Source organism: Galeopterus variegatus, unplaced genomic scaffold (genome assembly GCF_000696425.1).
Source record: "Galeopterus variegatus unplaced genomic scaffold, G_variegatus-3.0.2 Scaffold10357, whole genome shotgun sequence".
Taxonomy (NCBI): domain Eukaryota; kingdom Metazoa; phylum Chordata; class Mammalia; order Dermoptera; family Cynocephalidae; genus Galeopterus; species Galeopterus variegatus.
The window spans coordinates 28114-49038 of NW_007736468.1; the positions used below are offsets into that span (position 1 = coordinate 28114).

Genomic DNA, 20925 nt, shown 5'->3' on the forward strand with positions numbered 1-20925 from the left:
TGATTTGCTAGTGTGGTTTTGTTGCACAGAACCAACACAAGTGAAACGTAGCCAGCCAAATCCTAATGTACGTCATTTAGAACATAACATAGTGGTAACAACGTGAGGCAGAAGATAGAATAAAAGAATTTTAGAACCTGTGTAAGCCATCAGCTGCTAAGTCATTTAAGGTGTTTTATTTAATTTCTCCACATCCATGAAATGGGTATTATCGTGCCCATTTTGCAGATGAAGGGTGGAACCCCAGAGAAAAAACAATGGATTGATTTTTGGATATTGAGTTACATGGTAGGTTTGTGGATTGAATGAAAATCTGACAGCTAAACCAACATTCTTAATTTCCCTTGCTTTTGCTCATATAACTCAGTGTTATTTTGTGCCCTTTGTATATTTTAAAGAAATGTAATTATTTAGAGTTAATTGTTGATTTTCTCTCCTACTGGACCATAAATCCTAAGAGTAGAACTGTGACTCTTTTGTTCAGCATTGTATCTCCAACGCTAAACACTGTGCTTGGCACATATCTGGTGCTCAGTTAATATTTTTGTTTCTCTTTATTTGTTGGGGGAGGAAAGGGAGGATGGGGAGCCATGGTTTCCACCATATTGTGTCGACTCTCTTAGGTAAGAAAAGAATCCACGGAAAGTTTATGCCAGTGCGAATGTGAACCCAATCATAAAGTTTTACGGGTGAGCTAAATTTCTTAGGTGGAAATAGAATAATTATTAACTGTAACCTACGTATGAGGCCGTAAGTACTTCCTTCTCAAGAAGGAACTGTTGTGGAAGAATCATAGTAAGGATGGGGAAATGCTGATATCTCAATAATACAGATTTAACTGCTCTATTTAATTTTTTAAAAACTTTTTTTTTAATAGAAAAAATCAGGCAAAGATATGCAGACCTGCCTGGAGAACTGCACATTATTGAGCTTGAAAAGGATAAAAATGGTCTTGGACTCAGCCTTGCTGGTAATAAAGACAGATCACGCATGAGCATATTTGTGGTGGGAATTAACCCCGAAGGCCCTGCTGCAACAGATGGACGAATGCGTATTGGAGATGAACTGTTAGAGGTGAGAGGCATGTTTTTCATTTCTTTTTTGGTGAAGTGGAGGCAGGTACAGTGGATGATGTGCAGGAAAATGAGGTGAAAGGGGTAGAATGTTGACAAATTATATTTCCTTCAACATCTTAAAATCCTTTTCCAAAACAGGAACAGAAATCAGATTGCTTGCAAATGTTATTTGCTACTTGAGTATACATTAATCTCACAAAATATTTTAAGAGCCCTTAAGTAAAATATCATGGAAACATATTAAAAACATAGAACTTGTTTTTAATACCAATTCAAAAATGTTCAAAGCTAATATAATTGTATATTAATCTAATATTATTAGTATTTATCAAAATCCTCTTTGGGTTTTGAATTACTGTAAGTATAACTGTTGTTGTTGTTTAGTTTTTTGGGAAGGTGTTAGAGCCAACAAAAGCCTGTGGACTTGTCAAGGATGTTTCATGTCTGTCAACTTGGTTTTGTGGTTTAAGGCCATGTAGGTTCCTTATTTAGGAATAAAATAGAGATAAGAGAAGCTAAAAAAAGAAGTCTAATCCTCTAATTACTCTCTAGATCGTTTCATCAAAAATCTGAAAAGGTTATTCTTATTTTTCTAAACTTCAAGTCAAGGCTTCTGTTCTGAGTTTAAGTTAGTTTGATAATCATTTGCTTGTTCATTTATTCATTCATTCAGGTAACATATTTTGAATGTGTATTAGGACCAGACACAGAATAAGACATGAATATATCCAATCCCTTCATTCAGATAGCTCATAGTCTAGAGGAAGAAAACAGACATGAAATAAAGATAGTTGTACTACAAAATGAAGAATATAATAATCACAGTAGCACTGATTAGCATAATCATTAAATAATAAAAGTCAAAGATGACCTTATGTATTAACCAGTATAATTCATCACTTCAAGTTTATTTCCTTTGGCTAATGTTTAGAGATGACACTAAAGAGATGGTGGTGGTAATAACGATGAAAGTAAGAGCTGATTTACTGAGTTACTTATGCATCACACGCATTTGTGTTCAGTGTTTTTGAGAGCTCTATATGGTAAGTACAATTATTATTCCCATCCAATGGATAAGAAAACTGGATAAGTAACGTACCTACCTAACATTACAGAACTAAGTGACTAAGTTTGAATAAGAACCCAGGCTTGCCAGACTCCAAGACCCATGCTCTAGCCTCTGATATGTACTGTGTTCCCCATGCTACTTCTTTAATTAACCCCATTTGTTAGATCCTTGAGATTCCTGATTTATGATGCTCTAATCTTTGGGGATCTAAACAAATGGGGCTAAAGAAGTAGTGTGGGGAACACATTTGCTCTGTTGTGTTATACGTATCTAGACACAGATTTCCTGTCTTGCATGATATATGGAATCACCCCAAAGGCCATAATTTGGAACATGAAGATTCTAGTTCTATTCTTTCTATCTTAGTAAGACTCAAGATGGAATGTCCTATGGGATCCAGACCAACAGGAGCACTGGTATTTTATTTTTCTGCCTGACATTTTATTATATACTGGTAACAAATGAGCTGTGGCTGCAGAGTAATAAGTGTTTTTACAGGCCAAACACAGACTCAACACTGTGTACATGGCAATGAGCCCTGGACTTTGAAAACCTATTTTAATGTATCCTAATACTTTTGGTTATTATTTGTGTTTCAGAAGGGGCTTAGCATAGTTCACGTATAAGAGATAAACACTTTTTCTTCTCTTACACAGTCAGTACAACACCAGTACACCAGATGTGTGAGGGGTTTCCCCCACACACCAAGCAGTTCTCCAGCAGACACCAGCTGGGTATCCTGTAATTCAATTCAATTCTAACCCTGTCTACCTGGAGATAACAGTGTCAGATCCCATAGGTTGAGGGCTCAGTCCCACAGGACTGCAACCCCCTCCTCAGGTTTGTTTAATTTGCTAGGATGGTTCACAGAACTCAGGGAAACACTTTACTTATGCTTACCCATAAAGGATATTACCAAGGAAACAGATGAACGGCCCGACGAAGAGATACATAAGGCAAGGTATATGGGTGGGGGTGGTGTGGAGCTTCCATGCCCTCTCTGGGCATGCCACCTTCCAAGCACCTCCATGTGTTCAGCAACCTGGAAGCTCTCCAAACCTATAATTCAGGGATTTTTATAGAGGTTTCATCACATTGGCGTGATCAACTGACTCAATCTCCAACCACTCTCCACTTTCTGGAGGATGAAAGTTCCAAGCTTCTGATCATGCTTGGTCCTTCTGGTAACCATCTCTTATCCAGGAACCCACCAAGTGTTGCCTTATTAGAACAAAAGACTTTCCCATTGATAGAGTTTGGATGTGTTGTCCCCACCAAAACTCATGTGGAAATCTGATCCCCAATGTGGCAGTGTTGGAAACTGATTGAGTCATGGGGGCGGATCCCTCATGAATGGATTAGTGCTCTCCCTGGGGGAGGAGGGGTAGTGAGTGAGATCTCGCTCTATTAGTTTCCATGAGAGCTAGTTGTCTAAAAGACCCTGGCACCCCCCTCCCCCTTGCTTCCTCTCACCATGTGATCTGCCTGTACCCGCCGGCTGCCTGCCGCTTTCTGCCATAAGTAGAAGCAGCCTGAGGCCCATGCCAGATGCAGCTGTCCCAGAATCATAAGCCAAATAAACCTCTTTTCCTTATAAATTACTCGGTCTCAGGTATTTCTGTTATAGCAACACAAACGGACTAACACACCCATCAACCAGGAAATTCCAAAGAGCTCTGTGTCAGGAACCAGGGTCAAAGACCAAATATTAGAACAAAAGATGCACCTAGCACCCCTATTTGCTCAGGAAATTACAAGGGTTTTAGGAGCTCTGTGCCAGGAACTGGGGGCAGAGACCAAATATTTATTTCTTATTGTATCACAATTGCACAGCATGGCAAGTAGTTAACTATTAATTAAAATACACTTCCTGCCTCACAGACAGAAACTTCTGGTCTTTGTTTGCTAGGCTGTAGGCTGGAAGAGCTCTCCTGGATAAAAAGGAATATTAACATTATGCTTTATTGGAGTCCTCCTATTCCTTCCTTTGACTTTCTGAATTTGGCCCTTTCATTATTATTCAGCAACTTCACCTTCCTTTAGAGATGGAAGGAACAAGAAGATTAAACATGGCAATAAGTTAATTCCCCTCCACCCCCCAAATATTTTGTAGTTTTAAAAAAATGACAACAACAAATAAAAATAAGTTGGAGTCTAGATTCTAGCATCATGTATCTTTGGCTAGTTATATATCTTCTTTAAGCCTCAGCTTCTTCCTTTTTCAAATGGAGATTATCAGTTCATTCAGCAAATACCTTACTGTGCATCTGTCATGTAGCAGGCACTGTATGAACAAGGTGTTGGTTCTCTATTGTTGGTTCTCACAGACCTTAAAATCTAGTGATTGTGTAGCATCAACCTCAGAGGGTGTTGTGGGGACTAATGAGAGAAGGTATGTCAACTATTGCCACTGTATCTGGCATGTGGTAATACCTTAATACCAGCTGATATTATTCATAAAATAATATTTGTGAATTTGTGTAATTCACTTCTTTTTAGTTTGTGTATATTAATGCCTTTGTCTCTGAAAGTATATCTTAGAGGGAAGTCATCTTATTTCTTCATAGCTCCATGCAGTGTCCTGAAGAGCTGTGGGAATGGAAAAATGCACTTACAGGATTCTTGAGCAGTTATAACCCACCCATATTCTCATGTGACTCTTTTGGCTTCAGTTCAGGGATGACAGAGGATTAAATTCATGTGGGAAACATTTCCCTGGTTTCTAATTTTAGCTCAGAAAAATTTCAGTCATTTCTCAATGATATGTGAGGAATTTGTACATAGTATAATATCAAATCCCATGTGCTTTCGAGTTGAGAATAGGAAATTGATTTAACAATGAGTATCAGGAAAGCTAAAAGCCAATGTTACAATAGCTGTTCTTTGAACATTGCAGTGTAGTAGATTGCAGAAGTACACTGCATTATGTAGCAAGCATTTGCAAATGGGCTTTTAGATTATATTTACTGGATTTCTAGGGTAGAGCAAATCATATGCATTTATTTACCCACCCATACTATTTATTTTTATGGTCTCTTCCCACAATTGAAATAAAATTATCCAGGTCATGATTATTTTTACAACTCTACCATTTGCTCATATTATTTCTCGTTATTACTTCGTCATTATTATATTATTACTTTGCTCACTGCCTTTTTTTATTTGTAGTTGATCTTATTTCTTTTAGAACCTTAGATGAGGCTAATTTATAGGAAGTAGAAAAAAGAATGGTTGAACATACATTGCAGCTTCTTTGAAGTCAGAAACTCTGCTTTCCTAGGAGAGCCCTGTTCAGGCTGATTTTTGGCACAATATTCGCTGGCAGTTTTGTTGCTGTGGGACTGCATTGTTACAGTGGAAGAGCAGTCAGCAAGTTCTGTCGATCGATGGCCCAGTTCATGTATAAAAGAATTTTTGCATTAAGCCCCTAGAAGACAGTGTGATTAAATCTCAGCTTTTTTAGCCCTTGGTGCTAGTATGGGGTTTCTGAATTAATTTCAAAAGGCATTAACATATAATTACCATGTAGACTGGAATGAGACTTACACTAGAGCATTAGCTTTCCCTAAGCAATTAGTCCCAGAAAATGCACAGGCCTAGACATGGTGCTGTCATGTGAATAAAGGATTTATTTATAGTCTTCCCTGTAATACAACTGTGGGAATAGAGAGCTGATAGTGCTGTGCAGGGAATTGGAGTGATTTGTCAGGTTACAGAAGCAGCCAGAAGGAACAGAATGGGTGTCACAAGAAGTGCACAATTGATTGAGCTAGCACATAGCACAGTGTCTTGTCTGGCTCCTGAGCCCTTTGAGATGGGGGAAGTATGTGATACGTTCCCTTTGTAATATTTGCCTACAGGATAACCACAAATAAATCATGTCATTTTGCATGTGTATAATATGGTATTAAGGAACCATTAAAAACTTTTTAAAAATGTGAATAATTTCCGTATTTGCCTGAGATAAATACATATAACCACAGGTAAATGCAGATCTTAGTATTCAGAAATGTTTATTTTATAAGAGAAAAAAACTGAAGCCATAAAAATTAAAAGACTGACCCAGGTATATGCAGCAGTTTCATGGCAAAACTCTTACCTGAGAGCCTTTACCACCACTGCAGTCTCAATAGTTTGTCCTTTACTCTATTCTTGTTGCCAGTGAATTAGTTTTGGAATCTTCTGGATGTCTTAGATATGATTTGGAAGTACAGTACAGTAGTTAATAAATCATTAGCTTTTGTGCATCCATGGTTAAGATTACAGTCATTCATCACTTAACAACAGGGGTACATTCTGAGAAATGCGTCATTAGACAATTTTGTCATTTTGTGAACCTCACAGAGTGTACTTACACAAACCTGCATGGTATAGCCTATAACACACTTAGACTATGTGGTATAGCCTATTGCCCCTAGGCTACAAACCGTACAGCATGTTACTGTACTGAATACTGTAAGCAGTTATGACATAATGGTAAGTATTTGTGTGTCTAAACATAGAAAAGTTAAAGTAAAAATGTGGCATTATAATCTTATGGGGCCACCATAAGATTATATGAGTTTGTTGTTGACCGAAACATCATTACACAGCACGTGAGACTGTCCTTGTAATTTCCAGTCAAAAGCTTCTGCCATCTAGATGGTCTCTTTCAGATTCTTACTGTTGATGGTCGTGATGTTATAAAGTGTGTTTTTTAATTCAGTAATTACACCATAAGAGACCTCATGTAATAAAATATCCCATTGTATGGGAGAAAATATTTGCAAATTATACATCCAACAAGGGATTAATATCCAGAATAATACAAGGAACTCAAACAACTTCATGATAAAAACAAAACAAAACAAATAATCCAATTAAAAAAATGGGCAAAGGGGCTGAGTGGACATTTTTCAAAGGAAGACAGACATATGGCCTATGGTACATGAAAAGATGCTCAACATCACTAATTATCAGGGAAGTGCAAACCAAAACCACATTGAGACACCATCTTAACCCAGATAGACTGACTGTTATCAATAACAAGTGCCTGTGAGGATGTGGAGGAAAGGGAACTCCTCTACACTGTTGGTGGGATTGTAAGTTACTACAGCCACTATGGAAAACAATATGGAGGTTTCTCGAACAACTACAGATAGAGCTACCATAAGATCCAGCAATCCCACTTCTGGGTATATACCGAGAGGAATGGGAATCATTGTGTCGAGGGATAAGTGCACTCCCATGTTCATTGCAGCTCTATTTACAATAGCCATGTAAGTATGGCTAAGATATGGAACCAACCTAAATGTACATCAACAGATGACTAGATAAGTAAAATGCATTATATATACACAATGGAATACTACTCAGCCATTAAAAAAATGAAATTCTCCATTCATGCAGCGTGTCGAGGGATAAGTGCACTCCCATGTTCATTGTAGCTCTATTTACAATAGCCATGTAAGTATGGCTAAGATATGGAACCAACCTAAATGTACATCAACAGATGACTAGATAAGTAAAATGCGTTATATATACACAATGGAATACTACTCAGCCATTAAAAAAATGAAATTCTCCATTCATGCAGCATGGATGAGCTTGGAGAAAATTATGTTAAGTGAAATAAGCAGGCACAGAAAGAGAAATATTGCATGTCCTCACTCATAGGTGGGAGCAAAGAGAAAGAGAGAGAGAGAGAAAGGAAGGAAGAAAAGGAAAGATCACAATAAAACATTAAACTTTCAGAAGGAGAGAACAGACCTATAATTACTAGAGGTGGGAAAGGGGGAGGGTGGGAGGGTTATTGGAGTAACTGGCTAAGGGACACAAGGAATAATTATGATTCATAGTGATGAACATGCTAATAATATTGATTTGATCATCGCATAGTACACACAAATACTGATAGTCAACTCTGTACCCCATAAATATACATAATTATGTTTCAATTCAAAAAATAAATTAAAAAAAGAATCCTATTGTAGAAACTATTTTGAGGAACAGAAAGGAGAGCAAAAGATTTCAAAATAGCCATAAAATGATTTTTTTCTGCAGTTTTATTAACAATTAGGTTCTTAATAGCTAAAAATACAAAAATAAATTGATCAAATTTTTGACTGTGGCATTGCTTTCACAAAAGTCAAAACCTAAAGTTTTACCTTTCAAACCTGACAAAAATAAATATTGCAAGCCGGTCCTGAATATGACCTTCCTATATACAAAGCTAAAATCACCCCATTTTGTGACTCTTAACGTGCAACCCAGTTTGCAAGTCTAAAAGTCACCATAAGAACATAGTGCTGGCTGAGTGGTCAGCCTCACACAAAGTGCGGTCCTCCTGGTCATGATAGCATAGTAACCAATAGCCATCTGAGTCTTACTTATTGTGTTCCCTAAGTAATCCTTTGTACTATATTCAATTTTAGTTACAAAAGACTTACTCATTAAGAGAAAGAGAGGGTGGTGTAGTGTGTGCCGTATTCGAATTAAGCTAACATTGAGTACTTTCTATTTGCCAGGCAGTGCTAATTCTTTACATGCATTCTTTTTTTTTTCCCCATTTTTAATTTTTATTTATGTTTGTGTCATATTCTTTCCTTTTTTTTTTTTTTAAGTTTATCATTACACAATGTAAACATTTTCTGTGGCCCCTTACCAATTTCTCCCTGACTTTCCCTCCCTTCCCCTTTCCCACCTCTGGTGGCTTTAGTTCCATTCTCTCTGTTTGAAAGCTCAAAGGAATTATCGTGACTGTTTTATCTTCCTTCCTCCCACCCTCCCTCCCTTCCTTCGTTGCTTCCTTCCTTCCTTCCTTCCTTTCTTCCTTCTTCAGCTCCCACTTTTAAGTGAGGCACATGCAATATTTCTCTTTCTGTACTTGCTTATTTCACTTAACGTAATTTTCTCTTAAGTTCATCCATGTTGCTGAAATGGCAGAATTTCATTCCTTTTTATGGAAGAGTAGTATTCCATAATGTATATATACCACATTTTCCTCATCCAGTCATCAACTGATGGACATTTAGGTTCGTTCCAACTCTTAGCTATAATAGAGCTGTGATAAACCTAGGAATGCAGGTTTGATTTCTGTTCTTTGGGTGTACACCCAGCAGAGGGATTGCTGGATCATATGGCAGTTCTATCTGTAGTTGTGTGAGGAACCTCCATACTGTTTTCCATAACAGCTGTCTACATGCATTCTCTCTCTTAACTTTTACAACAACCCTATGAACTAGGTGCTATTTTAATCCCCACTTTACAGATAAGGAACCTGGGCATGAAGGGGCAGGATTAATATGCAAATGCTGACTTTTCGACTCAATAGGCTATGTTCTTAAGTTATTTATTTCTGAGTAATAGTGATCTTAGAAGGTGATAAGTGAATTCCTTACCATTTTGTAGTTTTGGTAGATATAGATTAATACAATTAGTTTAAAATACCTGAGATAATTTCTCACAATGCAATTCTAGTTTATTCTTTTCATCTTCTTAAAATTTAATTCTACTATGGATTCATTAAAAGAAGAATGTAGCCAATGAAATTATATCCGACTCTGAAGAACCAAAGAAGATAAGTAATAATTTTTTGAGTTTGTTCTTGCACAGTAATAGAGCTTGTCTGAACTTCATAATTAAAAACTCTGCCCTTCAGTTCCATCATAGAGTTAGGGTTTTATTTGGGGGGCTGTAGAAACTATTATGTAAAACCTGGTTCGTGTTGGGTGGCCTCATTCTTTTCTGTGTTTCCTGCTGTGAAGTTTTTGAGCTCTATTTCTGCCATTTTTGTTTTCAACTCTGGCCTGTTAGGGGAAGACTTTTGAATTATTTAACCACACTTCACTGTCTTTATGCCACTGAAATATTTGGGCTGAAAATCTATATTCTTATTGTTCTCTCATAAAAGCTTTATGTGACATCTCTCCAGTAAGCCAAATTATCTTAAAATCATAGAGAGAACATGAAAACAGAAAGTAAAAATGAAGGTGATTGAAGAAACTGAGATTACTGAGGAAAATTGTATATAAAAAAAAAAAAGGAATAAGTGTAAAAAAAAAAAAGTATGCTGGGAAAGAAACTTGCCATTCAGAAGGCCTAACTTTCAGCAGAGCCTCTCGTGACTCTCCCCTGTGCAGTTTTTCCCACATTTTGCATGACCTGTCAGGATAATTCTCCAGGCCTCCATTCTCTCCCTAGTCCAGCATCTTCCCCACTTCCTTTCAGTCCCACTCATTGCTCTCCTAGTGATTGTACTGAAATGCAGTCTGGGGCTAGCCAGTTAGCTCAGCTGGTTAGAGCGTGGTACTGATAACACCAAGGTCTAGGGATACCTGTGCTGTCTGGTTGCCAAAAAAGAGAAGGGGGAGTGAAATGCAGCCTGGAAAAATATTGAGAAGGCTTTTCTTAGGTCAGCCTCAATATGTAATTTATTTCTCTGTGTTCTTTATGTGCACAATAGAAATTTTCTGCCCCATTAATAGTATATGAGAGGCTATTTCCAACCCCACCTTCTCAAGCTAGCAAACACTGGATATTGGCAGACTGTATTTCATTAAAGTTGTTCATGCATATATCCCATATGTACAGGTAAGGAAGTAAGAAAATAATACTGTTCTTGGTAAGGCAGAGTTTTTGGAGTTAACATTTGAACTCGGTTTTTCTCTGCCATTACCACACAGAATGGAATGAGAATTGGGTGCTGGGAAATTTTTTTTTGCAAAGGGCTGAGTGGTTGGGGATGGGATATTGGTGATTAGGATGAATATTAAGAGAAGTAGCAGGAGTCCCATGATACCAAGTTGAACATTCTTATTACCGGTTACAGAGGCCCCATACCTGCTAGAGGCTTTGGGATCAGGAGACTTAAGTTTGGATTCTGCTGCTGCCACTACCTAACCTAGAATACTTTCACCAGTCATTGAGCTTGTGAGTCTCCGTGTCTTCATTACAAAAGTACAGGAGCACCTACCTGTCATGCTAGGCAGTGTGGCAGCAGGGTAATCTGTATGAGTTGTGCTTTTAAAGCTGTCAAATGCATATTGATGTAATACTGCCTCTACAGGACTAAATCACTAACAAGATTATTGTTGAAAAGGAAAGAGAGAAAAGAGAACCTGGAGTTGGAAGGAGAGGAGTTAGGGACTTTGGTGATTTATTGGTTTTTTGACTATGTTTGTAGAAGGGACAAGCAAAATATTTTGAAGACAAGAGAAAAAACTTCCAGTAACAGAGGAAATTGGAGTAGAGTTCTAATCAGATCAGCTATCTGTATGAAAGGAGCAAACATTAAGCTGGGCATTACTATTCTGGGGAAAGTCTTGACTGGTGGCATATACCCATGTTCATGGCAGAAGGAATTCCAGTTCACTGGTTGCCTGAGTCCTATTCGCTTATGTGGCTAACAATACCATTAATAGAGTTATGCAGTAATGCCTGTGAAAACATGATTCCTCTGCAATATTAATGAGCTGTTAGAGGTAGTGTATTAGTCAGGGTTCTCCAGAGAGACAGAATCAATAGGATATGTTGTAATTATATGAGAGGGATTTATTAGGGAAATTAGCTCACGTGACTATGAAGAAAAGTCCCAAGATAGGCCATCTATAAACTGGATGCTGGTAGTGTTGCTCAGTCCAAGTCCAAAGGCCTCAGAACCAGGGAAGCTGATGGTGTTCATGGTATAAGTTCTGGAACCAAAAAGCTGAAGAATCTCAAGCTCTGATGTCCACCAACAGGAGAGTAGAGTGTATCCCAGCTCCAGCAGATTGAGAGAGAGCTTCACCTCTTTCCTCTGTCTTTTGTTCTCTCTGGACCCCCAGCGGATTGGATGGTTCCCACCCACATTGAGTGGGTCTTTCCCACCCAGTCCACTCAGACTCTCATATTAATCTCTGCTGGAAACACCCTCATGGAAATACCTAAAAAGATAGCATTACCAGGTTTCTCAACATTCCTTCATCTAACCAAGTTGACACCTACAGTTAACCTTCACAGATGGATTATACTCTGTCTTTATTCACCTACTACTTCCTGTGTAGGTGATGGAAAACTATCTACAGGCACCTGCTTCTTTTGGTCCAGTGAACCAACCTGTAGTAATTGGTGCAACTTCTATAGGAACACTAAAAATCAGAGCAACACATAAAGATATTTCTCTATTCACTTTCTTGACATCAGTATTGTTCCAAATATGTCAGGGTTTAGGATTCAAGAGGATATCTTACCATTTTCCCAGTATATCACATTTAGGAAGATGTGAGTTACATATTACTATTATTCTGCCTTTGAAAGGTATTTCAATTTAATTGGTTTTGTTTGAGAAAAAATAAATATTTCGTGCTTAAACCTTTTAAATGAGCATGATCCTTTGGGAACATTGTTTTTCACGAGAAATAGACTAAATTGAAGTTGCGAAGACATTTCAGCACTGCGTCATTAAACTTAGTCGTTAAAACCTGCTCCTTTGCCCAAGGTATTAAGAAATTGCCCCTTGATGTATGTTATTTTGTCTTTTCTGAGAAACAAATTAATGTGATAATTTATTCAGAAAACTCTTCCGTTATTGTGAAGTTGTGTTTTCACATGAGTTTTACTCATCTCCCTGGTTCTATTCCTAGCCTCTACCCCTTTCCTCCCTTCTCTTCCATCTGCAAAACTGAAGCAGTGGTTTGAGAAGTGAGTGTCTTCTTAATGGGGGCTGGGGCCCAGGATTTTTGGAAAGGAAAAATATTCTACAATTATGCAAGGTCTTCGAACAGTACCTAGCTACCTCTATCACCTGTTAGTCTACCTCTCTCCTCCCCACTCCCAAAAGCTATACTGAAGTACCAGTTTTTCCTAGAAAGAGACCTATAGTTTCACAACTGCATTTCTTTTCATATGTTTCCCCCCAGTCCTGATGCACTTCTTGCATTCACGTCCCCCTATACTGCTAAGCTTCTGTCCATTCTTTCCTAACAGCAATGTACCCACCTCCAAGAGAAATGATTTACTTCTTGCTTTATGCCTACATCTATTATATGACAATGCAATTATTTGTTTCCAAGACCATATCACTTTACAGATACTTCAGGGAATGGACCATATCTGACTGAACGAAGTAATTCCTACAATGTGGCTTTCAGAGAATCTCGTATTAGAACATACTTAGTGTTCAATAGAGGGTAGCCATAGTGATGATGATAATGAAAATTCCTGTATCCTCATCGCTTGTGCAGTGATTGTTGAAAAAGTGGATAAATGGATGAATATACAACATTATCTATTATGCTTTTAATGGAACATTTCTGGGTCTGGAGTTTCTGCTTTCTGAGCCCTATAAATTGAAATTAAGATTTCATAAGATTAAAAATAAGTTACTTATACCATGGCTTTTTTCATCCCTGATAATACTCTTAAGAATGTTTTCTATCTGTAGTTGTTTGAGAAACGTACATGCTGTTTTCCATAATGACCATACTAATTTACAATCCCACCAGCAATGTATAGGGTTCCTCTTTCTCTGCATTCTTGATAGCATTTATTATTTTCTGGTTTTTTGATGATAGCCAGTCTAACTGGTATGAAATGATATCTCAATGTGGTTTTGATTTGCATTTCCATACCAGCCATCCCACTACTAAGTATATACCGAAAGGAGTGGAAATCATCATGTCAAAGGGATACCTGCACTCTCCTGTTTATGACCGTTCTAGTCACAGTCTCCAACATATGGAACCAACCTAAATGTCTATTGATGGATAATTGGATAAAGAAAATGTGATATATGTACACAATGGAATACTATTCAGCCATTTAAAAAGTATGAAATTCTTCCATTTGCAGCAGCATTTATAAACTTGGAGAAAACTATATTAAGTGAAATAAGCCAGGCACAAAAAGAGAAATACTGCATTTTCTTGATTATATGTGTTTTAATTCCCACATATAACCAAGAAAATGCAGTATTTCTCTTTTTGAATAATCATTTTTTCAATCTGTATGATGAGGCAATAATATATTCCTCTACTGATTTGTGTGAGACAAATGAAGTAATGTATTTAAAGCATGTATATGCATGGGTATGAAGTGCATGTGCTTTGTATGTTGTAAGCATTTATTAAATGATGTTATTACAGTTATAAAATATCAATGTAGAAAAAACAACTGAAAATTACCTTAAATCCCACCAGTCAGAGATACTGTCATTGTTACATTTAGTAGAGATCCTCACAGAGCTTTCTTTAAACTCAAACAGAAACTTTTCTTTGGCAGCTAGCCAGCACGGGGTTCCAAACCCTTGATCTCGGTGTTATCAGCACCATGCTCCAACCAAGCGAGATAACCAGCCAGCCCAGAAACTTTTACATAAGTGAAAATAAAGTGATATATAGATTACACGATACTTGTATCAACACTGTTACCTTTTTATGGCATCTACATCTATATCATCTCCCTCACCTACTTTTAATGGCAATAATTTTCCACTTATTGATGTATTATGATGAATATAATCTTTTATTGACAAATATGTATTTTTTCCACTTTTTTCTATTTAGAGTAAAGCCATGATAAATATTTTGATGCCTGAGTTTTTAATCGTTTTAGGGTAAGTTCTTAGAAGTAGAATTGTTACATCAAAAGTTAACCTATAAAAATATTCATCATTTAAATAAACACTTTTATGATTTGTTTTTTTCTGCATATGTGTTATATTCAATGAGTTTATTTTTTAAAAAGTTAACCTATAGATTCTACCATCTTCAAATGGAAAGTTTAGAATATACAGTATTTGAAAGTAAAGTAGGAAGGACTGTCAGATTTCATTAACAGCAATTCAAAATACATGAATTTCAATTCAATTTTTTAATAATTATCACTTTTTATAATAAATCCTGCTTTAATAAAAACATGGGTGGAGATATTGTTGAGTATAATATAAAATGATGTTCAAATCTCAAGCGAATTTGTTACTTGAACTAAATTTTTATTTTTGTATAATTAATATTTCCAATCCTAGCTTAAGTTTATTAACTTTTACTTCAACTTGGTAAGTTTTTTTAGTATATTTAATTTAGTGCTCTTCAGCCTAAATTTATGTTCATGTTCAGTTGAACTATGGAAAATTAAGAATAGTTGAAAACATATGTCTTCATGATACTTTTGAATAATTAGCTTTGTTGAAATATATGTCATTAAAGACTTTTAAAGCAAAAGTTTATGTAGTACAAGAAGAGGATTTACATTCATTTGCTTTTGCTGAATCTTCACTGGTCTAACTATTTCTACTTCTGCTACAAACTATAAAATATTCCAATTAGGTATCCTATCTTTGATACATAAATGTAAGGGACTTACCTCATATCAGGTTTTGGGGCTTTTTCCTCACTACAGTAGCAGCAACCCATGAGGGGGAAAATTAAGCACAACAAAAACCCATTATAATACAACTTAAAATCTTTGCAAATGCAGGTTCTCATTTGGGTCTATTGTCTTTAGTATCCAGAGCTGCTATAATTTGCTCTTGAATGACATTTCATTAAATTGGAAATTCAGAACCTGGGAAAAAATGAACTAACTAGTCCATAAGATAAAAATAGTAGTGTCTTTCTGGGACCAGGGATCATGCAGATGAGGCAGAAATTATTAATAATCTGGAGGATCTCAGAAGGCCCCGTTTGTCAGTAATCAGAAGAGGAAGCCAAAAACAGGTAAGAAAATCAGAATTGTGTAGGTCAAGAGCATGGAAAACTCCTTTGGACAGAAAGCCCTTTTCTTTTCTTTTTCTTTTTTCTTCTATTGTATGCCAAGGCAAATTACTGAGTTTCTGAGAGAACACGTGACTAGGAGATTGAGAGGTGTATGTCACTTGGATGTATAAACAAATATTTAGAACTAGAAGGATCCTCAGAAACTTTGTCAGTGGAGACCTTTTCGATTGCAAAGAACAGAAATTAGTTCAAGTAATTGTCTTAGCTGGCTCAGGCTGCTATAACAAATACCGTAGACTCTTAGGTTCATTGCTCACAGTTCTGGAGGCTGAGAAGTCTGACATCAAGATGCTGATCATGTCTGGTGAGGGCCCTCTTCCTGATTTGAGACAGTCTCCTTGTTGCATTTTCACATGGCAGACATAGAGATCATCTTTCTCATGTCGCTTCTTGTAAGGGCACTAATCCCATTCATGAGGGGCTCCACTTCTATGACCCAATTACCTCCCAAAGGTCCCACCTCCAAATACCATCATATTTGGTAATAGAGTTTCAACATAAGAATTTTGACGGACATAAACATTCAGTCCATAATGGTAATTTAGCCCTAGAAAAGGAGAATTTATTGTAATGGTGAGAAACTTTGGGAAAGGCACTTAGTTTCTCTACTTCCTAGTTTACTAGAAGTAAATGGAAAATAATAATGTTTTCCCAATTTCTAGATAATCTGAATTATCATTCATATTTTGAAAGTATGGGAGCAGTATTTTCCCCAAAATGATTTATTTTTATTGTTTTCCTTTGCTTGGGTCAGAAGAAACTGAAAGGGTGGTCAATCTATATATATTTGTATAGTGAAATAAGTATCATAAGGGTATATTATGGTTCAGGATGCAGTTTGTTAGCATGAAGAGAAAATACAACCTTATAGGATTTCATATTGCATTTGGGACTTTAAAAAGTCTAGCAGTCGACTACTGGCATTTCCTCTAGGAGTGTGGTGATATGGTTGATTCTGACTTCTTTATCTCAGGGTGACTAGTGCCTTTGTGTCCCTGCTCAGAGTTTATTTAATAGCTATCTTTATAAGTTGACCTTTAGAAATCACTTAATTTTTTTATGTGTGCCATTACAGACAATGTGACCTTTGAGTGTACCCTAGGATTACAGGCTTTTAAACTTATAGCTAAATTAGTTGGGCAAATTACCTTGGTCAAATTGCCCAACCTCTCTGAGTTTCAGTTTCAGTAATCGAGTGAAAGTAAATAACCCCAGTTGTTCTGAGATTTAAATAAGATACTATGAATAGAGTTTAGTATAATGTTCTGCATGGAGTAAGCGCTCAGAAAATGGTAGCCATTATTCATTATAATTAACCTGAAAGACCTTCAGGAAGTGTAGAATGCTTTGGTTTTCACATACGCTACACTTGGAAGACCTCTTATGTCTGTTGCTTGAAGAATAGTGCCCTCAGAGAGGAGCAGCTTCTCAGTAACAAAATAAGTGACAGTCTCAAGTTAATTGTGTCATATTATTTCTAATTACATACTGAATTTTCTCTGGAGAATGATTTTGTTTTTGATGAAGAAATATAAAAGCTGTTTACGTAGTTGGAGGCTATACACCTTTCATTTAAATAGTAAAATTGTTCTATATTAAATAAAACTAAGAAAACACAAAAGAGAGCTACCTGTCCTGAAACTCAAAGGCTGCTAATGTGTCATTTCTACAACCAAAAAAGAGGCTTTGTCTTGAACTTTTTTATTCAGAGATCTGCATTTTCCTTTAAGATTTAATCAAGTTTCACTCTGTCTTGAGTTTCTTGCTCTGTTCCCAGTTTTCCACCCACCGCATGGCAGTTTCTCCAGAGGCCTCTGAACATAGGCAGGGAGCAGCTGCCTTTGTAGTCAACACCACAGTTGTTGGTCCTGGAAGTAAGCTGCTTCGCCTTTCCCCTGCCAGAGCCTCTGAACATTTAGAGACAGACCATAAAAGCCATAAATTTAGATTTACTCTTAAGGAAATTAAAATTAATGACCTGCTTTTTTCATTTGGGATATAACTTTTTCCTCTTAGAATAATAGTACTTCATATTGTATTTTATCAAAATGGAAGATCACAACTAAAAAAGCAGGACCATCCATAAACATGAAAACAGTTTGATATTCTACTCAAGATTTCGCAGAACAAAAAAAAAAAATGTTTTAACTTCAATCATTTTGAAGGCTGGAGCCCACATCAGGGAAGGCATACTCGCAGTTGATTAAGTGCCACTTCTATTCAGCACGTCCTCATTGAGTGCCACTCTGTGCAAGCTATGCAGGAAAAGCTGGGAAATACCGAGAGAAGGATGCTGGTTTCTGCCTCCAGGGAGGTTAGCTCACTTCAATAAATGTTGTGTGCCTGCACCGATGCTTAACACCTAACAAGGACTGACTTTACCATATTGTGTTGGGGCACAAGTGAATTAAATTTTTTCAGACCTAGTGCTATAGGATTCAAAGACAGGAGGGTGAGATAGGTCATGGTTTAAAAAAGCCTTTTTAGAAGCAGAGGTTAGGCACAGGAGGGAGACATTTGCAAATAATTACCTGAATGCCAGGCCTTGAATCAGGCTCATTCCATATCATCTCATTTTCAAATATAATTTAAAGATCCTTGTTTGTAGTTCATTGTAAATTATAGAGATTGGAAAATATGGTTAGCAAAAAACATGATCATGCTAGATGTGCTATTTTATAATCTGATTATGCCACTTAATACATTTTGGACATTTCCTATGTCATAAGTATGCTTTTTCACATTACTCTGAAAAACTACATGACTTCTTTAGCCATTTCCCTTATAACTAAGTTAGGTAAGAAGATCTAAATATAAGAAAAATTAAACCAGGGAAGTTTTAGGAGAAAATATATAATCTAGAGGGTGAGCACATTTTTAAATGCATATATTAAAGGCAGAAAACTTAACAGAAAAGATGAGTAGTTTTAAACATATAAAAATTAAAAATCTTTTGGATATCAAGAGTATTATAAGTAAAATTTGAAGGCATTTTCTCATTTAATTCTTAGAACAGCTTTGTGTAGGAGGTGCTTAGATTCCTTTTAGAGAAGAGGAAACCGAGGCACAGAGCAATGACATTGTGGAAATCAATGGATTTCTGTCAGATTGATGATCTTGGTGAAGAATAAAAGCTGATACAGGCAGAATGAAGAGGTCGCTCATGTTACTCTTTGCAACAGCCTTGTATATGAATTCCAGCTTTATGAGACAAGGTTATGGATGAGTTTCTTTTTAGACAGTTAAAAATAATTATATTTTCATCCCATCCTTTAAAGTGTTCATTTCTATATGCTTTCTCATTATGACTTGTGACAAAAAAAGATACATTTTTCAGGTGTGTCTTCAAATGCAAAATTTCAGAGACATCGAGGACAGACAAATTAGATGCTGATTACAAAAGGTTTCAGTCCCCTTTTACTTTTGCTTATATGGTATACTGTGCTATTCCTTGAATAGCAGGAATTGTCAAGGCCACAGTTAAATTAGCATAGTTTAGATCATGAAGAAATTAATTATGGCTATGGGCCGGCCCGGTGGCGCACTGGATAAGTGCGCCGCTTGGGAAGCGCGGCGGCGCTCCCGCCCGAGGGTTCGGATCCCACATACAGACCGGTTCCCACTCACTGGCTGAGTGAGGCGCAGGAGCAACACCGAGGGTTGCGATCCCGTTTCCGGTCCCCGGTCTGGTACGGGGGCAACACTGAGGGTTGCGATCCATTGCCGGACACGGAAAAAGACAAAAGACCAAAAAAAAAAAGAAATTAATTACGGCTATTATCATAGTTTGTCACTGGGAAAATCTGGAATGAAAAAAATTACAGTGTAAATGTTTTTAGATCATATTTAGGTGAATCCAATCAAGTTAAAAATTCCATCACATCTTGGATATGAGCAGATGGCTCATTGATTGTGTATAGTAAAATGTTTCTGTGTAATTGATCTTAATTTTTACTTAAAATAAGGTATATAATATTTACCTACTCTGGAGTAACAAAATTTATGCTATGTAATAATAACTTTGACACGTTTACAGAATCATGTTTAATGGACACTCCAGAGCTCTGCTGAATACCACAGTTTGGCCTGTTTTCTACATTTTTTAGGAATCTGGAAAAGCTGTAAGAAATTAAATATCTATCATAAAGTTTTTGCATCAAGCTCAGCTACCACACTCTTGAAGTTTAGCAAAAGGGTCAAGAACTGTATGTTCATTATTAACTGTAGTCAAAAGTGAATTTAAGAGACTTTTAATAACTATTTAGAATTACTATTTGAATGTGTACTAAAAAGAATGTTAAGATTTTTAACATTAGAAAATCCTACATATATACACTTAAAAATTAATTGACTTTGCAGTTTAATCCAAATATATATATGTGTGTGTGTATACATATATATATATGTGTGTGTGTGTGTGTATACATATATATATATATGTATACATACATTATATAAAATATGCATATTGTATTTTTACAAGTACATTTTATTTTTTCCTGCACAGATAAATAATCAGATCCTGTATGGAAGAAGTCACCAAAATGCATCTGCCATTATTAAGACTGCCCCATCAAAGGTCAAGCTGGTTTTCATCAGGTAAGGTAGATCTGGTTTTCTAAAATCTGAGATCTCTTTTGGAGTTGTTATTATTGATATAAGACTATTTTATCTTTGGTTTGTCTAGTAAGATCACTGTCTATTCTGAAAATACACTTTTGTAACTGACAAAAAGTTTAAGAAAAATATAGATTGTTTTGATATGAGGCTTTCTAGTTATTTGTTTTTTATGTTTCACATGATAGCATTGGTAGTTGAACCTAGTGTTTTTATTTCAATTACAAAGAATTCTTCCCTTGCTGGATCCGGCTGTTCTGTGTGTAAATGTCATAGAACCCACAAACTTTTCCTCCTGTCACCATCATTGGGTACCTTTGCTGACTTATTAATGTCTTCACCAAAGAATAAGCAGGAAAACAGAACCCAGGACATTTTTTTTTTTTTGTCTTTTTGTCTTTTTTCGTGACCGGCAACGGATCGCAACCCC

The 20925-nt window shown here is 36.5% G+C and overlaps 1 protein-coding gene across 1 annotated transcript; it reads left to right on the plus strand.

Annotated features, from left to right (window-relative positions):
• Positions 1 to 580: 580 nt before the first annotated feature.
• On the plus strand, positions 581 to 20806 carry LOC103609954 (inaD-like protein; the record flags this gene model as incomplete). Its single annotated transcript, XM_008594207.1, has 4 exons — positions 581 to 623; positions 878 to 1074; positions 20386 to 20477; positions 20725 to 20806. Coding segments are annotated over exons 1-4 (414 nt in total), but the record flags the coding sequence as incomplete, so codon positions are not given.
• Positions 20807 to 20925: the final 119 nt, after the last annotated feature.